This window comes from Grus americana, chromosome 8, assembly GCF_028858705.1.
Source record: "Grus americana isolate bGruAme1 chromosome 8, bGruAme1.mat, whole genome shotgun sequence".
NCBI classification, from domain to species: domain Eukaryota; kingdom Metazoa; phylum Chordata; class Aves; order Gruiformes; family Gruidae; genus Grus; species Grus americana.
The window spans coordinates 24,340,138-24,363,783 of NC_072859.1; the positions used below are offsets into that span (position 1 = coordinate 24,340,138).

Genomic DNA, 23,646 nt, shown 5'->3' on the forward strand with positions numbered 1-23,646 from the left:
TCACCTTTGAGCTGATGTTTTCCATGCCACATGTTTGGCCCAGCTGGAAAGTTCAGCTAAAATAACTTAGCTCTCTCTTAGGATGAGACTACTGAAAACGCATAGTTTCATCCCTGTTTAAAAAAAAAAAAAAAAGACTCCCACCCAGTTGTGCTGAGATACTCCAATTCTTGAGGGCAGTGGCTGGGAATCGGTGAGGCTGTGTTACCATGGCAGCCTGCTGTGGCTGCTGCTGTTCCTGTGGAATCCCACGGCTTGCTCTGATGTTCCACGGGGGCTGTTAGACGCTGGCAGCCCTGCGTGCGCCGGGGGCAGTCTGTCCTACCAGGGTACTTACGGGTACCCTCCCCGTACGGTAGTTGGGATGTAGCATCTCCGGGGATGTGGGAATGAAATAGGATTTTTCCCTTCAATTGCTCCTCCGCAAAGAGGTTGGGGCATGAACTGGGAGGAGGAACTGGACTCTCAAGAACCCCCTCTCCTCCTGCCCGCTGCCTGGGCAACGTGAAGGAGCAGTAGCCTGGTCTGGTGCGTGACAGGAGAGCAAAGCAGGAGCATTAGAGGTTGAAGGGTGATGGGTACAGGGGACAGCAGAAAAGGGAAGGGTTAACAACCAGCAGAGAACTCCTCAAACACTTGCAGGTTTGATAGGTGTAAATAGTTCAGGAGCTCTTTAAGAGGGTGCATTATTTCTCCTCTAAGGGTGGATCTAGAATATGATAGCTTACTGGAGCTTGCAGTTGTGCCCTGGGTTTAACTGCTCTATTTTGTGGAGTATTGCTTGAGTTGGTTTTTTTTTTAAACATATTAAGTTACCCTTTAAGACTTTTTAAATAGCTTTATGGTTATAAAAATCAAGCTGCCAGAAGTTAGGAAAAGCAAAAAAATAACATTGCATTTTCAACATTAATTCAGTTCTCCTGTGCAGATGTTATCCTTAATTACATAATTACATCCTGGCTCTTTTAGAACACAGCTGTCTATCTACTAGAAGAAGGAAGACTGAGATTTAGACTAATTTCTGTAATGCAAGACATTCAGCCTTGGCATGAGTAGTTGCAGAAGCTGTAGAACGTGTTGTGGATAGGAGGGTGGAGAGGAGAGGAGAAAGAATGGTCTCCTGATTACAGACACTGAGGATTCCTCTTGAGGAGGTGGTTTAGCCTTTAACTGACTAATGGGATGCTGGGCAAATTAGATCAGAACGTCCCTAAGATGGTTTAAGTCTCGTGGGGTGGATATGCAGGAGAGCTGGGTGTTCGGCAGCAGCAAAGTCAATGGAGATGTACCGTCAGCTTAGCGAATGTTCTGAAAATTCAGCTTAAGGTGTCTGAAGTAGAGCATCAGAAGGCAATGGAAACTGTGGGCATCCGTCTTTGTTTTCTCCTCTGTAAAATGGTGTAATACATGTCAAATATTGCAGAAATGCTCTAAATGTGAAAGTATTGTTTGTAAAACACTTAAGTATATGGTGATATCAGAAAAATCTTGTGGGGAAAATTGGAGTGTCACTGTTCACGACAGAAATCCTGAGCTGAAGTTGCAGTGCTGTCCTACTTCAGCACTTCCTAACACGTGGATTTGGCCTTTCAGCCATGGTATTCTTTTAATAGATGTTATATGTATATGGCATTTCATAAACTATATCATAAAAATAATAGCAAAATAAAGGGGCTGGTCCTTTATGGGAATAAAATACCCTGTAAATACTGGTGATATTATAGGGCCTGTTCTTCTTTGGGATTTTTCTGAAACTGTACTACTTTAGATCATAGAATCATTTAGGTTGGAGAAGACCCTTAAGATCAAGTCCAACCATAAACCTAACACTGCCAAGTCCACCACTAAACCATGTCCCTAAATACCATGTCTACTTGTCTTTTAAATACCTCCAGGGATGGTTAGATGTTTTTTCAATGAAGAATTGTTGTTGTTGTTGTTACTCAGACAGAAAAGGCAACACAAACATAATTTTTTCTAAATCCATTCCTTTTACTAAAAACTTCCATCTTTTCTAAGATACTTCAAAACAGGAATATTTCTTCAAATTTTGGCTCAAAATCCAGCTTACATTTTGAACAAAAGAGTCTGTAGTACAGTCTATCTATCCATCACCCTGTTTGTGCATAGTACAAACATGTCTTCTGACCCACCGTATGTGAGCTATCATTTATGCCTTGACTTGTGAAACACAGCATTCATCAGAATAATCTTTAGTTTTTCTCTGCAGCTCATCTGACATGTTCCAAGTTCCATTTTCTTCACAGGACAATCTCTTTTTTCAACACCATTTTGTTATCTTACAACTGTGAACCATATTTTGCTCTGTTTCATGGGTAAAATGTAGAAATGCATGAAAAACAAAGGAATTCCTTTTCATTTACAGCATAACATAAAAATAAATTTGCTCTCCTGACTCTTTAGAGCTGGTCTTGGCCTCATGCTACCTAGTCCTGAAACTAATCTCTAGCCAGCGCAGTGGCTCAACTATACCAATAAAGAAGAATAGTTAGATTTTTGCCTTAAAAAAAAAAAAAAGGCCCTAGTAGTACCATGTAGTGAGGTGCTTTTGTCTCCATCATGCTTTGCTGCTCTTTGCCACTGAAAACACTAGGCAGAAAATGTATTTGGGTTTCATACTGAGAAACATTAGCAAAAGCTAAATTTGTGGGGGGATTTACAACTTGTCAGGAGTTCTCTTGGGTGCTGCAAGGCTGTTGGGAGGTGCGGAATGGCCTGGGAAATTACAACCATTTGATTTCAGCCTGGGTCAGTGGGAGGCCATTCGGAGAGAAGAAACAAAAATGATAAAAGCGTAGAAGCATCATATTGTTGGATAGTCCAAGAGCTGCATCTCTTTGGGCAGTGGGACAAAGAGAAGATGAGGGAAAGGCTTGAGCAGAGTCTGCAGTGTTCCTGCTTCAGGCAGAGGAACAGCTTTTCAGTGGGGCAGGTAAGAGTGGAACAAAATGTTCCAGACTCCAGACCATTTCTAGACTCTAGAAACTGAAGATAGGGAAATGCAGAGCAAGTGGTGGCCGTCAGAGCCGTGTACAGAGGGTGGTGAGGGGTTCTCTATCACTTTGAGAGAGTTGGGTAAATATATTTCAAGTGTGGGCTAGTGAGTCTGGTAGTTGACCATCAACCCAGACTGCAGGCTCTCAGCACCTCTGTTGTTGCTAAAAATTCCTTGTTGCTTTGATAATTGGTGCAAATGATGCAACTTCATTTATGTTACCACTTGTAGAAGAGCGTTTTCTAGGCCTCCATGTCTACTTGACCGCTGAGAAATGCAGCATTGGCTGATAAGATGGTTATTTTCTAGTGGAAACACACCTTTCACGTCTAATCCAGTTACGCCTGAGCAAAGACCTTTCAAAAGCCTCTGCAGATGGATTGCAGCGGCGCTGCTGTACCCTGTGTTTGTGTGACAGCGAGTGCTTGTGGATGACAGGTATAGAATAAACCACATTCCAGCCTAGGTGGGGGCAGAGATCCCAGTGCTCCTAGGCACGGTGAGGTCTTGTGACTGGTACATCATTGCCTCGATTTTTCTTTCCCTCATGCCCTTTTTCCTCTCCATTTCTGGTGTTATCAGAGTTTGAAAGAGCAATAATCTCCAATTACCACAGGTTCTGTCTCCAGTCTTTTCATCTTTCGTATTGCTTTGCAGCAGAGTATTGCATACCCAGACTTTAACTTTGTGTTGCGCATAGCCGACCTTCACAATCTCCTTAGACGTAGAAGTCTTCCAGAGCGATGCTGCTTGTACTCCTAAAGCCAGTAATACCAGAGAGGTACAGAAGAGGCAGCATCCGTGTCATCAGGATGCAGTAGCATTGCCCCTCATTTTGCTTAGTATATTAGAAATGTTGTTATTCTGGGAGACTTGTCCTGCTTCTAGCTGTTTGGATCTTCCATTGAGGTGTTCTTCTTGGCTAAGGCTCTGAGTTTCCACATTTTATTTTAGTATATGTTGTGATTCGCCTTGGTAAATCTGAGAACAGGAGATGGAAAACTGAATGGAGACAAAAATAGTTTTACAACTGGCTGTCCCTATTACCCTTCCATATTCCGCAAATGGACACAATGAGGGATTATGGCTGGATCGTCTTGTCTCATCTCTGTAGCTATTAGGCAAGCCTTGCCACTTTTTTATCCCTTCCTCATAACCTGCCATCTCTGGTCTGTCATGTCCATACCTGTTTATTCCTGGAGTGATGTCTCTAGAGGGGATATTTCTGCCTCTCTCCCTGGATTAAAGCTGTACAAGAGACTGGCTTGAAAGCCCTGGCCCATCTAAATTCTTTCTACTTTTTAAATAGGCTCCTCTAAAGCCTTTAGTGATGTCCTTTACAATTACACAATTTTGAAAACACTCAAAGATTGCTTAAAAATGCTGTGGCCCTCAGAGACTTGCTTTTCAGTCATGTTTTCCTGTCTGCCTGTCTCTCTGTGTTGCTTATTTCTTTATGCTTTTATTATAAGCTCTTTTTGGCAGCCCTTGGCACCATGAAGGCTGATCTGTGACTGAGACTTAAGTGGTAACTTAACACAGGGAAACACAATTTCCAGCCTGGACCGTATGGTTTCCACCTCCATGCCAGGAGGTGAGGACGCACTGTAGGAACATTGCCTAGGCAGTTTTCAGACTCATTTTCTGACTCATTATCAGTCTAATAATCAGGAAGGGAGGTATTACATCCTCAGAGGCCCATCCTTAAGCATTGCAGGCTTAGTCAAAGTAGCAGAGAACAGAGGATGCCCCCAAACTCAAACTGTGAGTCTGAGCTCCCGAATCTGGCAGGAAAAGCGTGCCTTCCCTCCCAGCGCCTGCTGCTCCTCAGGTGGCTGCCTGTCTCCTCCCAGCCTAAAAAGGGACAGGCTTCCCCGACGGGAAGTAATTGCATTAGAAACCTCGCCGAACATCTGTGTACAATCAGACCAAACATCCAGGCTAGGCGTAGCGACGGCCCGCGGCCGAGCATCAGCGGTAGCACGGAGCCTTGGAAGGGGCTGCGCTCCCGCCGCCGCCGCCGCTCCCGGGGGGGTTGCGTCAGGGGAGCAGCCTCCCGGGGTCTGCAGTTGTGGTGGTGCTGTGTTTTGTAGCTTGCCAGGGACAAGCTGCAGAACAAAACCACAAGGCTTGAGATGTAGCTCAAAACTACAGGGTTTGTAGAGCCAAACCACAAGGCTGAGATTTTCAGTAATTATCAGCCAGGAAAACAGATTTTCGTTCTTTAGCCCTACGCAGGGCTTTGCCTACTTTATAGGTGTAAGCATGAGAGCTGTCTGCTGAGACTTCACCTTTCTCCCTAGAATTGTTTTAGGAACTACAGAGGGAAAACATACCAAAAGGAAAGATTACCCTCGATAATCTAAGGGGAACTGCACAGAAACATTACAGGGGAGAACACAGAGGAAATGGAAATGAGACAGAAGGGACAAACCAGGACAATTTTGGGGCTGTGTTGATAGGCGAGGGAAGTGGTCGGGGAAATTGTCTGGGTGAATGACAGGAGAAATACTGAAGGGACCAAAGCGGACAGGTTACGTTCTCAGCTGTAAATGGGATCCACTGGCGTTGAACTTGCTGAGGAGCCCAGGTATGGTCCTACCAGTCCACACAGCACTGGGAAAATGGGCAACTGTGATATGTGTCATTATCTTTTTGAACAGCTCAAGCAACAGCAAAGAATAAAAGTCTCAAGTGTTCGTAATATTTCCTCCTCCTCCTCCCCCCCCCCCCCCCGCCTTTAATATTTCATGGGTGATGTAAAAGCTGTGTAAAAGCTACTTAAATCCCAGAACTTACATAGAATCTCTTACGGAGTGAGTCTAAACAAAAGGCAGCTTTTGTCCACTTTAAATAGCTTGCAGACCTTTGATTTGAATTGTTTGCAAAATTTAGATGATGCCATATTTAGAGTTGCACATGAAATGATAATTCAACTTCTAAATTTATTTTAGTTTCAGGGTCACACACTATTTTTCCAGGGTGTGCCTGCTTAAACCCATGATAAGATTGTTTCACTGAATGAGTAGCTGTTCAAGATTTTTGTTTATCATCTTCATTTCTGTGAGACCTGGAGCATGCTTAATGCAAGTGGAATCGGGGCGGGGGGCGGGGGTGTTATTACTTAATTTTTTTTCCCTTCTTCCCTGGAACTGGAAGACCTCTGCTTTACATGTACCTTTAGGAAATTCCAAAGGTTTCATATTTATCCAATTTTTAATGAATTTTCACAGGGAGGCAAAACTCAGTTGATATACCAAATCCCTGAAATCCCTTGGTCGAATGGATGTTGGATTTTATTAACATTTGTTTTTTCTATTTTTTTTTAATAGTGGGATCACTCAGTGGCTGAAAATGTTGTAATGTAATGGAAAGTGTTACACCACTTTGACACAAGACATTCTTTCTAATTCAACTATGATGAAAGAACATTAAAGTTAATTGGGATATTTTTCCATTTAGGGTCCTGGGAGCGCTTTGCCATTGTTGAAATGCAAACTTAAACGCACAGGATCCTTGCCCTCGTCAGCACAAGTGTATTATGTTTGGGCAGCTTTGAGGGGGAATGTGGGGTCAAAATAGGATAGCGATGGCATTTAGCTATCTCAGGCAGTGGGTTCAGATAATAACATGCCTCCTCCTCAAGTTTGCTGTGTTAAATGCCTTTTGTAAGGTGAGAGCCATCTACCAAAGTTTCATTCTTCAGGATCTGAAATTCAGCAGCTAAAGCTAACCACGGGATCATTCCACAAAGACGCCTCTGTAAGGTGTTTAGCACCACAGGGCACAAGAGTTGACAGGCGCCATGCGCAGTACAAGCAGCGTGTGAGTTGCAGCAGGCATCGGCTGTGGCAGAATTACCGTCGATAATTACAGGGGTAATCACTACCGGGCAGGGGAGGCTCCTGAGGATTTTGCAGGGGATCATCATTATTTTTGGCAGTGCTTTGAAAGCAACTGTAAAGTCACTGTTAAGCTACAACCAACCCAAAACTGGTGTAAATAACGACTTCCAAAGCACATGCGTTTTATGTGGAGTGTAACATCTGCCTCTCTTGCTTGTCATGGAGATCACAGGGAAGATGTCTCAGCGCTGTGAGAAGGAGGTATTCAATCAGATTACCCTGCCAAAGCTGTTGGTTAGCAGATTAAAATTCCTGCCATCCTCCCTGTACCTTGCTCTGAATTTTTGACCTAAACAGAAGTGAAACGTTAGAACGTAATTGTTCCGTAAGTCCCGTGAACGTGGAGCCTCCAGTTACTTTGAGGGCAGTCTGTGCTATACCCACTGCGGGGTGTAGCAGGAGCGATGACAGAAAGTAAAGCGGCAGAGAGGCACGAGCTGCTCTCTAGGCAGGTCTGGCTAGCGGGGTTGCAATCGTCAAGGCCAGCGTTCTCCCAGCTTTGCAGGGTGAAGACTTTCATTAAAAACCAATTATACTGGGAGGACATAAAGGACATACTTAGTAGTTTTCTCCCTCGTGCCATGAACATGCATGGCCCTTCACAAGACAAGATGGTGACTTTGTGAGCTTATAGCTTAATTTACATAAAATGTAACAGAAGGGAACAAATCTAGGATAAAGTGGGAAGCATGTAGCTCACACTGAAAGTAGATCTGTACGGTCATTTTTAGCTCTTTGAATGTTCTTAAAAGCATTTGCTATCCAAGGGTACATCCCCTTGTATGCAGGTGGGAGTGATCACAGCATGTGCTGGAATGCTTAAGCCATTAACCAAACAAGCTGAAGTGTCAGTAAGAGCGAAAAGACCAGGATGGGGGTTATTCATGCTGAGGCCCAGGCCTCTCTGTCTTCCTCACACTTGTCATCCAGACTAGTTCAAGTGCATCTGCACACGCTGCTGTCACCCCTCCAGGATGCACCCTCCCACTAAAACCTTGTGACAGTGAGCAGGGACAGCAGGAACTGCTGCCAGTAACACATTTTAATTTTATTTTTTAAGAATAATAGCAATCTGCTATCTCTTGTGTATAATTGTGTTTGTTGTTTTATCTATCTTTTTTTTTTTTTTCTTTTTGTTACCAGAGTGCCTCTGATGGCTTTTGGAAGTCAGTGGCAACCCGTGTCCCAAGAGAACCTCATGAGATACGTATCCTGAATCCCTACTTCATCCAGGAGGCAGCTTTCAGCTTCATCGGACTGCCTTTCAACAACGGCCTGATGGGCAGAGGGGTAGGTATAAAGCGGAGCAAGCAAAACCAAGGGGAAGGACAAGAGGCCAAGCAGCAGAGTAGGCTTACACTGTTCTTATGTTTCCTTTGGGGCTCCACTGTTGGACATTGAAGGGAAAGGACTTTGGCCCTTTTATGGTGGCAGCACTCAAGGCAAGATCCATCCTTTCTGGTACTAGAGCCGCTTTTCTGGAGGCAGCTCTGAGGCCTCCAGCACCAGCTGGGTGATTTCCTGGCACCCACAGCCTGCCAGAAGGGCACTGGTCTGGCTGGGTGGAGGGAGTTCCTTCCCAAAAGGAAGAAGGAACCCTGCTCTCTGCACCCTCAGCACATCTGGAAGCGGAGCAGGTCTCCCTAAAGGTTGTGCTACTGTTTTACAATTAACTATCCTCATGGAGACTGCAGCCTAAAACCACTGATACCGCACATCTCGTCTTATATCCCAGGCTTATAGTGAAAGAGGGTAAAGGTTTGTTTGATGAGGCCTTTGGTGAGAAATTCTGATCTTACAGTAGAAACTTTTAGATGTAAAAGCTTACAAAAGAAAACAATGCAAAACACAATGTTAGGTCATAGTTATTAACAAAACACCTTCATGATCTTTCTAAGTATCTGTCACACCCAGTGCAACTTTTGGGAGTGTTAGTGTGGAGTAGGTGGTGACTTGGTTTTTCTGGATTATCTCTGACTGCAACGCTGTCCTCAGAACCTATTTATATTTGCTCTACCTAATATATCAACCATTAGAGAAAGTATTACTTGGGTGGGTGAATTATTCATGTACACATGTGATATAGTTGTTGACAGAGACCACACGGGACATTTTTGGGCACATTAGCACAGCTGACAAACCTGGAGAGAAGCACTTTTGCTGGACAAGGTCTGCTTGCTCTGCCCCCGCCATTGTCCTTCCATTGTTAGGAGGACAGGAGATTTGCCATGTTGCAGCAGGGGTTTGGACTAGACAGAATAGTGCCTCATTTCCCATGTACTAATTATATCGCAAAGTCTTCAGAAATATTAGAGGCGTTTGTTTTGTGCAGGTCAGATGGGTGGGTGTCTGGAGATAAGAAATTCACTTCTTAAAATGCAGTGTGCAATATGTGCAGATGGATTTGGCCACATGGAATGGGTCTTTCGTGAAATGCATTGCTGCATATGTACGTACAGAAGCTGTCCTGGGGTTCTGGAAGGAAGCACTGAATTTTTGCTCCATCACTGAAGCTATCTTATCCCAAATATTCCCGTCAGCTTGGAAGTAACTTACTTTACCTCTCTGTGTTCTCCAGAACTTACCCTTAGAACAACGTGGTCTTGATTTTTCTTCCAGAAAATCAGGACTGCTGCCCCAGTGAAGGACAGAAATCATCAGACTTTTGCCTTTATTTTCTCCAGATTTGTTTTTATTTTTAAACACGTTATTTTAATACACAAGATATTACTTAAACTGAGAGGAGAAGAGAGAATCCGGAAATGAAAATGCTGTGAACTGAAGTTTATGAGGTTTTGATAGGTTGTTTAACACACATCAGATTGGGAAATGAAGGCATCTTAATTGAAACCTGATGTTTCACTTCATGAAAGTCCATTTGAGCATTTAAAAATAGTTTATGGAGCTTTAAGGCAAGCAATCTCTGCCCATGACCCCTGCTAGGTTGTGTAAATTGTAGTTCATGCCTTCAGATGGGGCAACAGGGGCTCTGCAGGTGCACCTGTGGGGCTGGGACGTTAGTACACCCTGTGCTCTCTGTGCAAGGACACTCTAATACAGTGATTCTGTCAGAGTTTAAAAATAGGGAGAGAGTATTTCTAGTCTGTGGGTACAAATTTGACTGCAGACATCAACTATGGAGCTGCTGGGACTTCACACTTTAGCGGATGCTGCTGCGTCAGTGCAAAGGCTTCAACAGAAGCTACTGCTGCCGGTGTAAAGAGGGAAGAAGAGTTTGAGTAGGATCCTGGTGATACGAATTTGCTACAGACCTTTTTTCACTGAGACTTTAAATAGGAAGGTGGAAATCAGAGCCTGTAGACCAAGAATCCAACTCTTATTAAAGATTTGAGAGAGATCCAGCATGATAAATGAGGCAGCTAGAGCAAGGAGAATTGCTTCACAAGAGACAGGGTGACCCAGCAGCCGCAGAGCATGGCTGGTTGGGTTCAAGGTCATGTTTTAGAGATGTGAGACAGCCTGGAAAGCTTTACTCTAGAAAGAAGCATAGGAACATGGAAATAGAAAACGCTGAGGTCTAGTAAGCAAAAGCACAGTGAACAGTACGTGTCCTGAGTTTCTCCCAGGGAACCAGGATGGGGGCAGATTGGTGCCCCCGTGCTGCAGTGTGCTGTGCTATGTTGGGCAGGCTACACACAGGAGGATCAAGGCTGGGGAAGCCTTAGTAATCAAGACCAAGACAAAATCCTCATAAAGAGCAGTAATATTCCACTCTTCTTTGGTTCTGATGCCTAAATAAACTTCAGTGCTTCTCTTGCACACCACATATGGTAACAATGTGCTGCCAATTAACTTTGTAATTTGGGGGCTTTTTCAGCAACATTGAGGAGAGCTAGTAAAATAGTTTGGGGCTGATCTCAAAGCGTTTTTCCCAGGATTCAATAAAGGGTGAATGTAGTAACATCCTCTGCTTTGATAATGTAATTTGGGCCAGATGGTTCTGGAGGATAGTAGGGGGGTACAACTCAAATATGCATTTTGATTGTACTTGCGGCATTAGTAGCCAAAAGTCTGAGCAAGGAGCAAAACTGGTCACCCACAATGAACAGTGACTTCTCTCTGGGACCAGTAAAGCTTTTCAGGAGTTTCCTCAGTCCATTTACTGAAGGCTAAAGAAGAGGGAGAGCTGTTTCCTACTACATGTGGACTTCTCTCTTCTTAGGATAAGCCGATAAAGAAAAACTTTAGTTTAGGATCCTAGCAATATCTGGGGAAAATTAAATGTTAATGCATAAAGATGGTTTAGCATGAAAGAAACGAGCTATTAAAGATCCTCTGATTAAAGAATCCTCTTAAGGGCACAGGCTCGGCTGTCTCACTAGTCACAGGTGTGTGCATGTGATTTATGTTTTGGTGGAAGTTCTGTGTATACAGGTCTTTTGGGCTTGAAACCAGACATCACTGGTATTGCAGCTGGTAATTCAGGCATGCAATAACCTACCTTACACTGCAGGCAGCTTACTGGGGGACAAGCGTGAGCATCGGTTCAGAGGTGTCATTGCCTGTTGCATGTACAACACTAGGGATGGCTATTGCCAGGGTGCTTTTTGCTGTGAATAGTCCTACCCACTCTGTAGCGCTCAGAGTCATTGGAGCAGTGGCTTTCTGGCTCCTCTGGGATGCCCAAGCATGGTGTGAGGTGGCCAGCAGAACATTTCACATGGCACAAGTTGTCAGGACACTGAGGACTCCAGTGCAGACTGTGGTGTTTGTTTCTCTCTCTCTGCTGGTGCTGTGCATCCATGGAACTGCTTATGATTTAACTTCTCATGAGATTAAGCTCTGCTGCCCAAAACTGTAAGCCTTTGGTTTGTCCATGTACTGGAAATGGCTGAATCTATAGACCCCTTACTAAAGAGGTAAGACATCCTCCTCTGGACTCCACCCAGCCTCAGCACCAACTTGGTGAAAGAGCAGCCATGTGCAGGAGGTGTTACCAGGCCATGGATTAGCACCTCTGCAGAGTGCTGACAGCCCACATGCACTCGGGGATTAACCTCTGATGCTGGAGCATTAGCACCTCCTGCCCCAGGGCTTCTCTTTGCTGTTAGGTGGTTCTGCCTGTGGGCAGGCAGCCTTTCTGGAGATGCCAGTGGTGACCCTTTGCTCCTTAGGCAGCTTTTCAGCTCCCCTGGCTGGTCATAATGACACTTTCTCTCATTAGTACTGAGTTGCCCTGGTGCCAGCAAGCTTTGTCTCCTGGGCTGTTCTTGCTGGACTGTCACTGTGTGAAGGCTGTGTCTTGGGACCTGTTGGAGCAGAAGAGAGGTGGGGGATGGCAGGAGCAGAGCGGTCTGACACTCCATCCTTCCAATTGCATACTTCTCCTTTTTTTATACTCTGATGGCATCTTCTAAGGCAGGAAGATGGAGAGGTAAAGGATCACTGCAGTCAGTTAAATAGACTTAGTGTCATTGTAAGTGTTGGGTTTGTAAGGCAGCACATCTGCTTCATGGGCTGGACTGTTAAATCCATTACCGCTGCAGTGTGATCAGTCCAGGAGCTGCTGGGGAGTGGACGCTCGGACAAGCCATTATAGGGTAGCAGGTAAATGCATACCAGCTACTTCTTGGTAAATGCCCAACCACGTGCTTCTGCATGCGATAAACGCAAAGTAACTGAACAGCATTTACTCTTCAATGAAAGAGTAGGCCATGAACTCCTGTTTAGCATAGGGTGAAGCATATACATGGTTACCACAGTGCAGCTAGTGCGTAGTAAAGTGATGCACTTGTTTGCCCCCTGCTAAATCGTTAGGTCCTTAAGAAATACTCTCTGTGTTGCACAGGAATCTGCTCTATGGCAAACGGTGAATCAGAGCCTGTGCATCAGGTTAGATGTGGTCAGAGATATTTGGTTTGGGTTAAGTCGTATGGGAGCTCAGCAGTTAAATGGCAGAACAGAAACCTTCTGGGCAGCTCGTCATGGCTCCAGCAACAGGCCCCTGGTCCTTCCCTTTTGCTCTGATGCAGACCGCCAGTTCAGGAGGCTCTCTCCCACTTACAGCAAGGGATAACTAGGGGAGATGAAGGAAAAGTGTTGGAGATGCTCTGCTTTGTCTTTTGAAGCCCAGTATTGCAGCTGATTCCGTGCATGGATGGAGGTAGCTGTGGGAGCAGCACTGTGGGTTGTAAGCTCCTGTGAGAGGGACCACTCTGCAGAATGCCAGACATTTGTCTGCTCACAATAAGTGATGCTAAATTGCTTTTTATGCCATGTTTCCAAACTTGCCAGCTAAGGGAAGCAAAGAGTAGGTTTGGGGTTGTTCCTATGCCAACATAAATGAACAGAGAGAAAATACAGTGACTGTTGTGTATAGCATGTGATAGCTATTATAGCTTTGGTTTGTATTTCTTTTGTTTTGAAAACTGTATTGCTATTAGGTGATCAGGTCTGTAACTGGTAAAACTAAGGCAGCATTTTTTCTCAGGTAAGCAATTTTTCACGTTTTCCTCAAATAAGTTAATATACTAGTCGAACCAGTTTGAATATCTAGTTGCGTTATTGTTCGTAGGGAGTTTATTCTTTAGCAATGCTTACCCTTTTACTGAAAAAGGTAACAATTGGAATAGTCTGAACAATCCAATATGTCTTACCCTGAGCTAAGTAAAATCCCATAAATAACTGGAATTCATTTAACATATTAAGGGAGTCAAATATTTCTAAAAACAGATTTACAGCAGTCATTTCCTTCCAGTCCAGCAGGCAGTGACACAGGAATGACCTGGGCATGGAATGAAAAGCAGCAAGACCTTTTCACATGCACCAAGCAAAGAGCAGTTACAGTCCCCTGGTTCATTCTCGAGCACTGGATCTGCAGTGCAAGCCCATAAAGTGATGCTCAGCCTCCATTAAGGCCAAAGGAGGGCTGGTGTTCATTTCTGCTGACTGGCTGCTTCTATGAGAAGAAGTCAATCTTTAAAGCCTCTTCAGGGGAACCAATGGAAGATGAAACAGCAATGTCTTGACGGGAAGCCTTTTATCTTTCCTCTTGCAGCAGAGTGTAGGAGAACCCGTCCTATGTCTGTCTGTACTGCTAAAGGCTTTTCTGGTCCACTGACCTGGTGGTGCAGACTGGCTGTGTTTGATCCCTGATGCAGCACAAGACCAGATATCTTTGCCTCTCTTGTCTTTATGCTTTTCTCACCCAGGATCCACCATGCATGTGCTCACCTCACCCATGGAGGACACGTGCCAGTGGGCCCCTGGAAGGAGCTGCGCTCCAGATGCACAGGCAGCCTTTGCTCAGCACTGCAGTGGTGACGTGTCGCTCACCACTGCTGTGTTTGCTGCTTCTGTTGGTCAGACAGCCTTTTGGTGTCCTCTCTGGCTCGTCTGTCAGCCTGCTGCATTCTCTCAAATAGGAGCAGGCAAAGGGCTGGTCCCTGAGGAGCATTATATTAGATAGGAGCATGACATTTTCCAGATGTTTGGGCTTAGACAACCAGACCAGGCTTGGAGATGTGGACTGTCAGGCTGATCACGTTATCCAGGGAGGTTGCCCTTGCAGTTGTTTACCAGTGCTGGAGACGGGATGCTAAACCTGGTAACCACTCTGGACCCCAGCTGGGACAGACACCTGTGAGACACAGCAGCAGGTACAGAGCTTGCAAGGCCAAGTTCAAGTGGTGGGGGAGAGGACTTCCAATGCTTTCCGGGGTCTTGCTGTTCTCAACACTGCCCAGTTGGTGGGCACCTATTCAGGTCAGAAACTCATCATGGCCACATCTGGAGCAGCAATCCTGCTGTGCCACCCCCGGCAGCCCCCATCGCTCCCCCCCGAGGCTGTGCATGCCATGACCTGGCTTGCACTGGCCAGTCTTTGTGTGGCTGGGCAGCATCCCAGGAGACTCGCCTAGGCACTGGCACCATTGGGCTGCCTTTCTTCAGCCATTCAGTTGAAAGCAGCATTGCTTGGTGGTGCAGGAGTATCCAGGCACGTAGAGGGCCACGAGCAGGAAGACAGACTTTGAGCTGCTCCAGCCCCAGATTATTATTCCTGAGTGGGGGTGTTGGGATTTTGGCTTGTTTCTTTAGCAATGGCCTAAAATAACAAGAGGCCTGCTCAGTTGTTTGAGAGAGTTGTATTTTAATAACTCAATGGAAGAGGTGTGGTGGTTGCTTTGGTATGTCTTTGGGGCACGGCACAAGGGTGTGTGTGCTGAGATAGCACTGACGCATTGTGCAGGGCACAGCAAACCAGGTTTGGCACAGCCATGTCTGTGATGCCTAACTTGGAGTGACCTGTCCCCCAACTTGCCCCAAAGGTTGTACATGATTTATTAGGTCCAGATGAGAGCTTAGCAGCAAATGAATTTATATGCCTGTGAACAATCAGGAGCGCTTGGAAGCTGTGTAGATGCAGCTACACAAATAATTATAACCGTTTCCTATCTCTGATACATGTCCCCTCTCATTTGGCACTTCTCTGCTGAGAGGAGAGCCCCTTCCCCTGGACCTGGAGAACGCTGCTGAGCTGGCTTCTCTGCAGCACAGCCCAGGATGCATCTCTAGATCCTACGGGGCCTTTTGTTTCCCATGCCACAAGCTGGGCATGAGGCAGCGCTTCATTTTCAGCAGAGGGAAGGAGTAGCAGAAGTTCAGCAGGCTGTCACAGGAGAAAACTGCTCAGTTTCTGTAGTTTAAACCAAATCAGGACCAAAGCACTGTATTGACTTACTAATGACATGTAGTTAACTGGTGATCGTGCTTCTTTTATACTTCAAGCTGGCTCCTTTTTTTTTTTTCTAAGTCTCTCCAATTCCCCAGTTATTGTTTAATCTGTCCAATGGTTGTCTCTTCTTTAAGATAAGCAGTTTGGAGCAAATGCTCAGTTACATGTATTTGATCCAGTCGCATGTGAGTGCGCACACAGAGTTTGTACTCACATTCTCCTCTTAGGAGGTGCTATTATCCACGGCACTTACTAAGGGTGGGCTCTGCAAGCACGTAGTATTGGAGGGTGCTAACATAAATAAGGCATAGCTTAATTAAAAACTGCCATCAGATCATCAGTTTCTGAATGTGATTTTAGGGCAACACATTTTGCTAAGGACACCATGTGAATTTCTGATAGCTGTAGGGGCCAAATCAGATACTTCTATTACAGTCCAAGAGGTTAGGAAGTCTTTGGTAGTCTTTGGTATTTTAATAATTTTTGAGAAAGGAGCAGGCAGTGCTGAGATACTGGCATGTCAGAACCTACTGAAGAATAGAAGCAGATAAGAAAATTACCTTCTATTTTTCCATAAAGGCCATTGGAGGTATTATATGTAGAATAAAGTCAGGCAGATATTTGGTGACCAAAGGAAAGTTCACTTTTGATTTCTGTGATAACAGAAATAACAGCAGTGTTATTCTCCAAACAGAAATAAGAATACGCTTGAAAGAAAGTTATGGTGGTTTGGCAGTCCTCCCATAAGGTTGGGTAGTATGAATAATTCTCTGTGGTTTGTAAGACTCGCATTAGAAAGTTAGCTCTTAAATGTTAACTTGGCCAGTGAAATTCCCTCCAGGCGAAGACCCTGTGTCTCCCTTGAGCTGTACCGTGGGAATGGCCCCAGTGCAAGTGTGGGTGGTGTTAACACCATCGTATTCCCAACGACACACATTCTCAAGGACGTAACCATTTACTCGCTATGTTTTGGACACTGTAACTACAGCTCAGCTGAGGGAAATGATTTTGTGGCAAGTCCACTTACCAGCTGATGCAATTCCAGTGACATCCAAATGTCATCTCCGATGTAAAACATAAAGCTGAGAATATCTGAATTTAAACTGCCATGCCTGAGAAGACAGGATGTTCTTGCATAATTTGAAATTCAGGGGAACTTTCTTATCCTTGCCTAATAAACTTTTTTTTTCAATTTTTTTTTTAACCCCCTTCTTGATATTTTATGGGCACCGGTGAATTAACAGTTAACTAAACAATATTGTTTGTGGTGAGTATCAATTGAAATTAAGCAGCGAGAACAAAATGCCATTTTTGCTAACACCTAGAGCTGGCACAGAAGGATGTAGTAAAATCTTTTCGTTTCAGATGTGCGCTGTTACAGTTGCACTGCAAATGTTTGAGTTTAATGTCTCGCTGATTTAGACATAAGCATTTTTCACACGTTTGTCTTCAGATCAGTGTAATTCCAGTGCGCTGTAGTGGAGTTCTCTGTAGCAGATGGGTTGTGCTCCCAGCTCTGCACATCTCAGCTAGAGTATGGGTGGCATTCTTTGTTTGGAAAATGTTGGTCTTGGGACACGGTCAGGCAATCAGAAGTGAGCAAGGTAGTGTGCTGCCAAAAGCCAGTTCCTTTGAAAGAGAGGCAGAAACTCAAAACACTGTGTTCCCACCCTGTTACGAACATCAGGTGAAATGCAACAGCGTTGCTCACCGGTTCAGGGTAAACTATTTTAAATGCAAAATAGAAGCATGCAGTTGGTTTCTACATCTCACCTAAGAGGCTGTCACCCCTTGGTGACTGTCTGAGCATGTCCTCTGAATTCGTGATACTTTTGATACGGCGGTGTTGGATGCTCTACAAATGAAGATAAGATATGTGGGTGGATTTCTCAGCCTCTCCCTAGCCCCTGGGGTAAAGCTACCTCTGGATTCATCTGGCTAAAGGGCAGCTAGAAGAATCTGTGAGCTAAGGTTTTATGCTGGAAACACTCCTGTCACAGCGGCCATGTTCATCTGAACGCACAAGAGGAGTTGCAGCCGTACAGCACCACTGTCACAGGGCCCCAGCAGAAGCCAGATGAAATGGGAAGGGCTGAGGCTGGACTTTGGTGCAAATGGCAGGTCAGCAGATGGGAGAGGACAGTCAGCGTGTCCCTGCTCAGAGTGCTAGCACCCATCTCTGGCTTCCCACTGCTCCTCATCTTCCCAGCATGCTGCGGCTAGGAAGGGTATGGCACAGGCTAGAGTGCCCTTTGCCTGTGGGGGTGCCCCGAGCAAGGGAAGGGGTCTCTGCACACTGCTGTCTGGGTCTGCCTGATCTCCCCTCCATCTCCAGAGCTGTTTAACGGCCTCCTTAAACTGCTTTTGCCATCAGTAAAATACAGAGTTTGTACTGTTCTTCACTTCTGCTCCTGTGTGGTGGCCTGTTTGGGATAAGTATTCCTCCTTAGCCTAGCTGGATGCCAGAATGTGCATAGAACTGTAATCCAGTATCTACGTCTGTTTTAGTTTCAGAAAACTAACGTACCCACTGTGATTCATCCTCCAGCTCGTCAGCTGCCCCATTCTTAGGACAGAAGAGTTGAGGAAGGAGAGTCTGACCATTTGCATTAATCCCTCTGTCCTGCAATACTCCGCTGGACAGTCAGGTCATAGAGCCTCAAACAAGAGCCGCTGCTTTCGTGCTAGACGCTTTGCAGGAAGCTGGCTAACGTATGATTTTCTTTACAAGTTGGGAGGCTATTGACCCCGCAAGCTGGCACTGGGCAGCTGATGTGCAGATATAGCCAAATACCTGTTCCTGGTTTTCTGCCTAGTAGCAGCAGTGCCCCTGTGAGCAGAGACAATAAGAGGAAATCTTTGATTGTAGAAATGGCAACCTGCTAATGACTTCCATTCCTGCTTTCTCTCCTCTCAGAACATCCCCACCTTGGGAAGCGTAGCAATAACCATGGCACTCCACAACTGTGATGAGGTGGCGGTAGCTGGGTTTGGCTATGACATGAGTTCACCCAATGCACCGCTGCACTACTATGAGAACATCAAGATGTCTGCCATCAAAGAGGTAGGGAGCTCCTGCCGAGCACATCTTCCTCCCAAGCCCGCTGACCTCCCCGACTCCAGAGCCTGACTGGGATGGTGATGTCAACTTACAGCTTTCCTGTATGGGTCAAAACACAACTCCACCCATGCATTTGCCTGTAAAATTCTAGACATTCTCCCAAGCGCAATGTGTGTTAAAAACGGTTATTTCTGCTGGGAAAAGTTCTCTGGAATGTGTATATAATGTGATTCCTCCTTTTGAGCAGCAGGGAAAAGATTCACATAAATGTTAACTCGAGTAGGGTGAAAGGGAGCAATTCTGCTCTGGCGTTGAAAAGATGTGGCCACGTCCTGCTTTTTGATCCATTGTGTTGTTCTCTAATCCAGAGGCTTCTTTTGCTGGATGATCCCCTCCTCAGCCCCTGTGCAATGTGGGGGAGGTGAGATTAGCCCGTGCATGTTCGCCTTCAGCTGCCTGTTCAGCAGGAGTTAGCTAGTGTAAACACATCGTGGCTCTATGGAGACTGCTCTTTAAAGCCAGATCTACATTAGAAACGTTTTCTGATACTATCACAGTAAGATGAACAGCATATTTAGAAGAACAAAAGCTCTCATGCTGGTATAATGCAGCAGTATAAAGATGCTCTTTCAGGTCTGTCCAGTCCCTGTACCAAACTAGAGCAAACTTGAACACTGGTCAAAGCTTCTATAGTGGGAAGGTTTGCTTCCTTTTTGGTAGAGCTCAATCTTTCCCAGCACAGACGTGGCCCAGGTCTTTCTCTTTCTAAGATTGCTTTCCCCTCTTCACTGCCTCCTAGGTAGAGAAACTTTCTCTATCCTACTCCACGTTGTGAGAAGTTGTGTTGTTCATGGACAGTATCTGCCTCCTGGCACTTGGCATTTGTTCACATCAAGCACTTTGCTATTGATCCAGGCCAGGAGGGAAGCTGGGAAGTTGTGTTTTTCCAAATCACAAGATTGTACGTGTCTTAGGACTCTCACAGGCTGCAGGCTGCATGACCCTAGGCAGACTGAGAGGAATTAGAAACCAGTGATTAGTCAGCTTGAGAAATGAGAAGAGCATGTCTAATTATCAGAGTAATGAGGCTTTGGAACAACCTCTCAGCAGAGGCCAAGAGAACAAACTGAGTTTGGGAAAAGACTGTGAGGAGGTCCCTAATATATTGAGGGACTGGACATTGTGGTCCTGAGGTACCTTCTGGACCTGTGGAGGTAGCAAGAAAGTCTGCTTGCTGAATGGAATAACCATGGATTTGATCTGTCCTGGCTGGGAGAGCGAGTGCCCATTAACAGGGTTTAAGGGATATGTCCAGAGAGGAAAACTGAATTGAGACACTATGTACAGAGGTGGTGTCTTGCTTGTGAAATCCCTGGACAGAAAATAGCTGAGGAATATCATTTTTGCAGAAATAGAGGAGGTGCCACCGTGGGCTTGCTGAGTTCTGACTCTTCCCTGGGCGTCTGCTTATAACCACTGCCTGAGACAAGACCCTGGGCTACCCCAGCCCAGGTCTGAGTCAGTACAGCTGGTTCCTTAGTCTTCCAGCAAAAACACGACTACACCATGAAAATGGATGCAGATGCCTGGCTCCAGCAGTGGGTACAGAGACTGTTCATGAAAGTTTCAGGAAGGGCTTTTGTCTCTGGTGCCACTCTGGTGAATCGGCTGCCTTTGGTGGAGGATCACTCTTGCCCAGTTGTTCCTCCTGTCTCATAAGGGTGTCAGTCCCACGGTCTGCTCTTGGACGTGGGGACACTCACAGCGGGTGTCCTGTGCCAAGCCTGTTTTGCAACCTGGTAGGTGTCTCTGACCTCAAGGACACCTACACAGGACCTGACAAGAATAAAGTCTTCTTGCTCTTCATCCTTATGTGGATCAATGGGAAAAGTTGGCAAAAAGAGTTGGATTGACAGAGTCTCTGGTTGAAGTCACCAGTCTCGATCACTTGGATCTTTGATTCTGGAGGCCAGCGCCCTGAGTGGGATGCAGAAGCCAGTGGAAGACAGGTGGGAATCACTCTTGGACACCATATGCGGTCTCAGAAATAAACCTTGCATGGCACAGGGCTGTAGATGAGGATGAACATGTGAAATGCAACCAGTAGGGTCTCCTAGAGAGACCAGCTGGTGCCTGTTTTGTCAGGCTGCTGCTGCTGTCTGGAAGCTGTCAGTCATCGCATCCAGGATGTTCTGTACAGAGGTGAGGGAGCGTTGAAAGGTTCCGGTGAAGCCTCACTAATTCAGATGTCAGTGGATTTGTTTCTGAAGCCAGGGCTGTTCATGAGAGCTCTGCAGGCCAGCAGAGCTGGTTCTAGGAGGAAGGTTCCTGCTCCGCTTGAAGGCTGGTTATCTGATATGTGTCTGCCCATCTAATCCTCACATCCTCACCCACAGGCTCCTCTTACGTTTCGCTGCCCTGGTACAAGAAAAGCCATCTGTTCCCGAGTATCAATAATTAATGTTCCTCCTGCCTCTGCCCCTCCCAATATGACAAATTGTTTGTGATATTCTGGAATGTGAAGAGCAGAGAGAGGATTGCATTTCTTTCTTTCCCATTTAATATTAATGGTAGCTGGTAATTGTTAGTCACCTGAGGGTGAAGTTGAAAGGTGGAGGGCACGATAGTTGGGTTGTGTCTTCTGCAGTTGCCCTCAAAGAACACACAAATGTAGATTTGCCCCAGTCTAGACTGGAAGCATCCTACACACCCTGCTTGAAGAGAGTCCTGCATGTGGTTTGTAAATTGAGAGGCTGCCCTGCATTAGCACCTTGTGCCAAACATTGCCCTTGGCACTAGTGAAAGAAGACTGACCCAGAGCCAAGCTCCACCAAGGTTTTTGCCTGTTCCTTCTGCTCTGATACCCAAAGGCCCAAGACCATCCACAGCATTTTCCTCAGTGTTACTTTGGACCTCCAGGATTGTGTCCAGGTCTCATTCTTCCTAGTCCTCCTCTACATTTCAGCCTCTAAAGGAGCCACTAAAGCAGGCTGTGCTTTGAAAGTGTGCAAGTATCATCTTTGTCCTCTGTCTGGCCTGCAGACCCATGCAGGCTGGAGTACTCATTCCTGAGCAGGGAAGAGGACAAGGTTTGCTTAACGTAGCAACATCACAGCACTGAAACAATTGCTGTGGGATGCAGCTGTTCCATCATAACAAACATCTCACACAGGAGTTTGACCAGACTTTGGTGGGGCAGCACCTCTGTTTCTGAAATTCAAATTTTTTCCCTGACTGCTGGACTTCTCCAGCCCAGATGACCCAAAATCTTCAGTGTTTAAGCCTGGAGAGCAGCTGCAGGGAAGCACTCCAGCTCCACCCTGAAACCATCACTGTCTTTACAGAGAAAATGTAAACACCAGCAGCGTCCTGGGTCTGGAGGTGCCACACGCGTGTGGGACTCGTGGGACCCTCTCTGGGAACATTGATCGAGCCCCTTCCCTTGCCTGGTGTCTGCAGGGGGAACGGGCCTGCCGGCGAGCGTGCGTCCTCTCGGCAAGGTGTGCCACTGATTTACACTTGAGTCCTGCTTGACATCTCTCTGGACACCCGTGAAACCCTGTGACTCATCTCTGAGGAATTTGTTCTGATTACATAAAAAAAGCCAGCAAAATGCGCTCGCTTGCTCACAGCTGGGCGGAGATGCCTCTCCCATGCCAAGACTGAGGTGATAAAATCTCTGTGGAAATGAATGTGATTTTTCCTGTTGCTCTGTGGGACTGGCAGCTGAATTTCCAAGAGGTGAAACAGGCAGCACGAGCATATAGTTTTGCTTAGTCTGTGCTTTCCCCGCAGGGGTAAAAGCCCTCGAGGTCCAAGATTGTGCTGCAGTGGCTACCGCAGGAGGCAGCTGCCTCTGCTGCCTCTTCCAGCATCTCAGACTCCCAAGGGCTGGGCAGGTGCTTCTTCCCCCAAAGGAGAAGGCTCTGCGAGGGGGCAGACGCTCTGGAGCTTCATCGATGTTACCAGTCAGGGAGAGGTATACGGTCTTGGGACCCTGGTCAGTAGTATGGCTGCAAAGCACGTATGGATTCTCCTGTTCTTGTTAATGCTCATGGGAGTAAATTTCTCTGGTTTAGTCCTGGATGGCTTCCCTGCCTTCTGTCCTGGGTAGCTCAGTGTGCTCCAGCCAGGGTACGTCCAGGCAGACCTGACAGAGAAGACCCTTTGTTGTTCCTAAGCGTGCTCCAGAGAGCTGGAAGCACACTGGTGCAGTGCTTTCAGTTTCAGGCTGAGCTGGAGATCAGTGCTTGCAGTGCCCAGCACCTTCTCTCCTTGTCTCTCCTCCCCATCGTGGCCGGGGGTGCAGAGTCCCTGGCCTGCTCTTCAGCAGGGGTTTTCTGGACAGTATGAAGACCCTCTGCTGTTCTCTGATCTGTTACTAGGAGACCACTGCCCAATAGACCCCGTGCTGTTGTGTAAATTCTCACAGGTGATTTTTCAGCTCTGATCCTGTCTCTTTAACTTACAAAATCCAGAACATCTAAGTTGTCATCTCCCTTCGGTTGCTATTTTCCCTATTCCCAATAATTTTACAACAGCTTTCAACCCTTGCCTGCTTCCGTGAATGCTGTACAGAAAATGATTGAGTCCTTGCCAAGGTGTCTGCTCACTTGTTTCTGTTTTTGTGGCAATGAGTCCATCGGAGCTGAATTTTGATATTATTTATTGTATTTTTATTTCTTGCTCAGGTCCTGTAATGCTTCCTGCCCAAGCACTCCATAAAAGTGTATTTTTATCACAGGTCACTGTCTTCTATTAATGTAGAAGTGTCAGATCTACTGGGAACATAGCAAAGGAAACATGGAAATGTTTCCATGAGGTGAGGAAAACAGGAATAATTTTTAAATAGAGTGAAGGCTTTTCTGGATAAAAAAAAATTAATGAACCTGCCTATAAGGATTAGAATAGACCTTCATTGCTAATGGCAAAACAGGCTAGTGTTTCAGGCAGAAATTATTTCAGGATG

General features: G+C 45.9%; 1 protein-coding gene across 11 annotated transcripts in view; it reads left to right on the plus strand.

Moving 5' to 3' along the window:
• Nucleotides 1–23,646, plus strand: part of ST3GAL3 (ST3 beta-galactoside alpha-2,3-sialyltransferase 3) — a 187,506-nt gene that overhangs the window by 152,090 nt on the left and 11,770 nt on the right. For 9 of the 11 annotated variants that reach the window (XM_054833605.1, XM_054833607.1, XM_054833604.1 and 6 more), the window contains 2 exons: nucleotides 8,065–8,211; nucleotides 18,534–18,680. In XM_054833605.1, the coding sequence (XP_054689580.1) occupies nucleotides 8,065–8,211; nucleotides 18,534–18,680 (294 nt within the window). The remainder of the gene's footprint in view (nucleotides 1–8,064; nucleotides 8,212–18,533; nucleotides 18,681–23,646) is intronic. The other 2 variants (XM_054833610.1, XM_054833614.1) reach the window with 1 other exon arrangement.